At 36.4% G+C, this 4,592-nt stretch overlaps 1 protein-coding gene across 1 annotated transcript; it reads right to left on the bottom strand.

Annotated features, from left to right (window-relative positions):
* Positions 1 to 575: 575 nt before the first annotated feature.
* On the bottom strand, positions 576 to 2,093 carry LOC117328460. Its single transcript, XM_033885992.1, has one exon. The coding sequence runs from the start codon at positions 2,091 to 2,093 to the stop codon at positions 576 to 578; it is 1,518 nt and encodes a 505-aa protein (XP_033741883.1).
* Between the last annotated feature and the right edge of the window lie 2,499 nt (positions 2,094 to 4,592).

The raw sequence follows: 4,592 nt of genomic DNA, 5'->3' as shown, positions 1-4,592 counted from the left end.
CACTTGACAGGCCTTTGCGTGCCAAATTGTAATTTTTTTTTTACAGGACAGATGTCCCAATTCGTTACAAAAATAGTTGTAACAAAATGACAGATTGTAACAAATTGACACGCAATATCCTGTCCAATAAGTCCAAATTGGTCACTAAATAGTTGTAACCAAATTGGAAAATTTGGCATGTAACATTGCACTGTTTTACTACATTCAAATGTAAATACGCGAAACATGTTTTGCTGTTCATGGTAACCGCTGGATTGTTAGTCCAAAATCAAAACATTTGACCAACATTTCAGATGCCTAATGCAAAAACAAGTTTGCCGGGAACAATCCAACCTCCGAGATTTGCCATGGACTCTGCCCCGATTCCCGGGAAGGAGTTGGTCCAATGAAATGACATGGCAAGAGTTGTAAATATAATATATCGGTAAAACACATTTGACGACAAGTGTTCTTATAACATGAGAATGTTGTCTCGTTCCTGATTGGCCTTCCGACAGCGTAAGGTTATATACAAAATGTATGATGGTACTGGTTCCATGTCTTGACCATACATACAAGGCATTGTCCATTAAACGTTAATACATGGGTTTCAACACTTTGATTTTATAGTTAGGGTAATCTCGGTACCTAAACACTGCCCACACACTGTCTTCACTGTTGATGCTCATCGCCACGACATGCCAGGAATCACTGTAAATGGATTTGACCACCTCTCCAGTAGTATCGAGGATCAAAATGGATTTGTTTCCATAGTCACCAACTAACAGATTTCCTGCGGAATCAAAAACTATATCACTAGGACGGAATGTGTTTAAAGCAGAACTTTCTGGATTCATTCCTTTTCCCTCTCTGTCATTGTAAAATCGATAACACTCTTTGAACACTTTGTCCAGAACCAAGATATGAGGCTTTCCTTTGCCTTCGTGCTCGGGGAAATCTAACTCGACCACAGCTAGGTTCCCGGAGGTAGAACAGGAAGCGACCTTAGTTGGTGTGCTAACAATCTTGTTAAGCAGGATATCTCCATGAGCATCACAACAAACAAGTTTGCGAGCCATCCCAACAATGACCCTGCTATCTCTTGTCACACAGAGACATCGTGGAGATGAAGTAGTTGTAAACCTGTTGACTGCTGAACCTTGTGTTTGGATCTCAATTATCGCATTGTTTTCTTCTGAACTTGCCCACAAGTTGCCGGTAACTGGTGATATACCTATATCATTGACACGAACTTTGCAATCTTCTTTTCCACATCTCCATATTGAATCATTTAACTGATAAACAGATGATACTTCGCTACTGCAGATCCACGCCCCTTGCGCTTTGTTAGCACAAATGGCACTGACGTTGTATGGAGCTTTTCTCTGTGTTACTTCTTTCAATGTTTTCATCGAAGACTGTGCATCATCATCTTCATTGACATTAAAAGCATTCAATTGGTATCCAACAGCAGTTATTCTCCCCATAGCAAGGTCTAGATACCCTTGGGGTTGCATGTTTGGTGTAAAGTTCATGTTGCACAAGTTAAGTGCCACAGTTGGTGACATATCTAATTCTTTCTCCGTGTCAAATATCTCAACGTCACAATCTGATTCTATAGTGTCTCGACATTTCTGTACCAATTCGGTCAGATCAGTCATTCTCGTCTCCAGGTCGTTTTTATACTTGTTTAGACGTTTTTCATTTTCCCGCTTGAGTTCTGTACAACTGGAGATGGACTTCTTTATGATAATATCGATTGCGTCTTTCAATTGGTTACCCTGCTTTTCTAGTTCATTTTGATGTAGTTGAAATTTACTTTCATTCTCTTCTAGCTTTTGAGCGATGGATCCAACTTCTGTTTTCAAATTGATAACATCGTTCTGCTCTGTTCGGACAATAAATGACTGAATGTTACCTTTCTTTGTAGCAATGACTTCAGATAGACTGTCCAGCACATGTCCGTCGTGAACGCTAGCTATGCAACGGATGCAGGCCAGTTCTGAGCACTGTCGGCAGCAGAGACTCACTTCAGTACCGTGGTGGTTAGCACATGACACATTACCTTTCACTCTTATCGGTATTTGCGCACGAAAGACCGATTTAGACGCCATATTGTCAATTCATGAACTGTATATGTACTGCCATGTAAACCTGGAATTCACACGGTTGTCTAGGTCCGGAAATCCGCGACCATATACGAATGTTTTAACATTAAAACCCACGCATGCGCCACTCATAAAATACCTGTAATATGTTTAGCAAAGCGTAGCTGAGTGCATGCACGATGCAGATCTCAAGATCGGAATAGAATGAAAAAGTCGGATAGATCTACCTGTACAGAAAGCAACCGGTTGTGCTGTTCTCTGGGGTGTGATTTGTGTTTACTGACGCATATCAAGTAAATGCATTGTTATATATAGTAACCTTTCTGTGTTATATTGTAGGCAGACTCCGAAAACAGTATATTTAATTCCTTTCAGTAAAAAATCTGTATATGTTATTAAAAACTTTTTTCTTCTTCGTTTTTAACATTGTCACAATCTGGTAGATATATGGGGTTCATTTTTGCTGAATGATATTTTCATGTGATTTTCTATAAGTTAAGTTTCCGATTGACAGAGAATCAGAAGACAGTATAAGTCGAACTGAGAACACAATGAACAGTAAAAAAAACAATGTGTACATGTTATTAAGCTGGAGTAGTTATCTATCTATTATAGTAAGTAATTCAATTATTGTTGAACACCAGACCACTTACCCAATGTCCTACCAAACCCACAGACATAAATTTATAGAACACTCTGTACTGTATAGTCTCGTGTATCGCTATATCCGACACGTATTTCAATATTCATAAGAGGGATCAGTATTGGTTGTTAGATAGAAAAATCTATATCAGTATATATAGACCATATAACTAGACTAAAGTACAACATGTTGGCATTTTGTGTATAGGGGTTAACTAACTCAAATCAAATGTATAGCTTTGTTATACACAATTAAGGTTAAAGCATATTCGTAGAAATACAATTTATGAACTCCGTGTCAATGTACTAAGAACGGATCAGCTACCAATGTCTGTGTGGCGAATTGTTTAAAACTATAAATATGTAACAGTGAATTATTGGCCCAGGAGACGTGGGTCTTTTTATTACATTTCTATTTAGCGAAATATCATACCAACAAAGGAATTATTTTTGCTGCCCTGTAAAGAGCTGGGAAAGTTATTTATAGAAGCGCAGTTTAAAAAGTAATTATTTGCACCGTAATGAAAGTGAAAAATAACAAAAAGGACCTTTCATTAAAAACTCCAGTTGAAAATTACATTTTAGCCAGCCAACACTAATAAAAAGCGAAGCATATATTACTACATTCAGTTATCCAAAGGGAAAGATTGTTAGGTTTTCAAATACATTAGGACAGATACTGTCTTTTCATGCATCTGCAGGTAGTAAAACCAGAATATTGATAGTGCCTTCAGTAACAATAAATATGATTCAGTCTCGTGAATATTATTTGGTATATTAATTCATTTTCTCGTAAACGGTGCCAAATATTAGTAATACACAATTGTACTTGTGAAATATATTTGTTATTACGAAGGAAAGCCGCTATATCAATTACCCTCTACACTCGTATTCAATTAATACTAGTTGTTTTTAATTATTCTATAAAACCCAAGTCACTGACTATAATAATGGGACTTTAATACAAATTATGTGCCAGTACGTATATCTATAACGGAACAGTAATGTAACACTGTGTAGGCATGTATCTATATATATAACAGTACAATAACACTGTGTAGGTATGTATCTATATATATAACAGTACAATAACACTTTGTAGTTATGTATCTATATATAACAGTACAATAACACTGTGTAGGCATGTATCTATATATGTAACAGTACAATAACACTGTGTAGGCATGTATCTATATATATAACAGTACAATAACACTGTGTAGGTATGTATCTATATATATAACAGTACAATAACACTGTGTAGGTATGTATCTATATATAGTACGGTACATTAACACTGTGTAGGTATGTATCTATATACAGTACGGTACAATAACACTGTGTAGGTATGTATCTATATATATAACGGTTCAATAACACTGTGTAGGTATGTATCTGTATATATAACGGTACAATAACACTGTGTAGGTATGTATCTATATATAGTACGGTACAATAACACTGTATAGTTATGTATCTATATATAGTACGATACAATAACACTGTATAGGTGTGTATCTATATATATAACGGTACAATAATACAAGTTATTACTACCGAATAACTTGGGTTATTTAATCGAACAACACTTGTTTATTTGTTTTTAAATAGCATAATTAAGTTTCCCAAACGAGGGGGGGACTAATTGATTTGATGGCAATTTGAAATACCTCCCTTGTACCAGTTGCTAACACCGTTGACCTTTTCTTTTGCACCGGAAGTGACCTTTCGGTTTCATATCGTCGCGGTGTAAAAGAAACCCACCCACCCTTTCCCATATTTTAGAATAGTTTTCTGTGCTGGTTTTCTCTTTGTTCCAGACACCTTGGATTGTTGCTGACCTTGTAGATGGTCATTTATGCT

The sequence above is a fragment of the Pecten maximus genome, chromosome 5 (assembly GCF_902652985.1).
Source record: "Pecten maximus chromosome 5, xPecMax1.1, whole genome shotgun sequence".
Classification (NCBI taxonomy): domain Eukaryota; kingdom Metazoa; phylum Mollusca; class Bivalvia; order Pectinida; family Pectinidae; genus Pecten; species Pecten maximus.
Note: the sequence above shows the minus strand (reverse complement) of the source record. Positions and strands in the feature narration are given on the sequence as shown.

Coding starts and splice junctions, on each gene's coding strand:
- LOC117328460 (XM_033885992.1), bottom strand. CDS start 2,093: ATGGCGTCTAAATCGGTCTTTCGTGCGCAAATACCGATAAGAGTGAAA.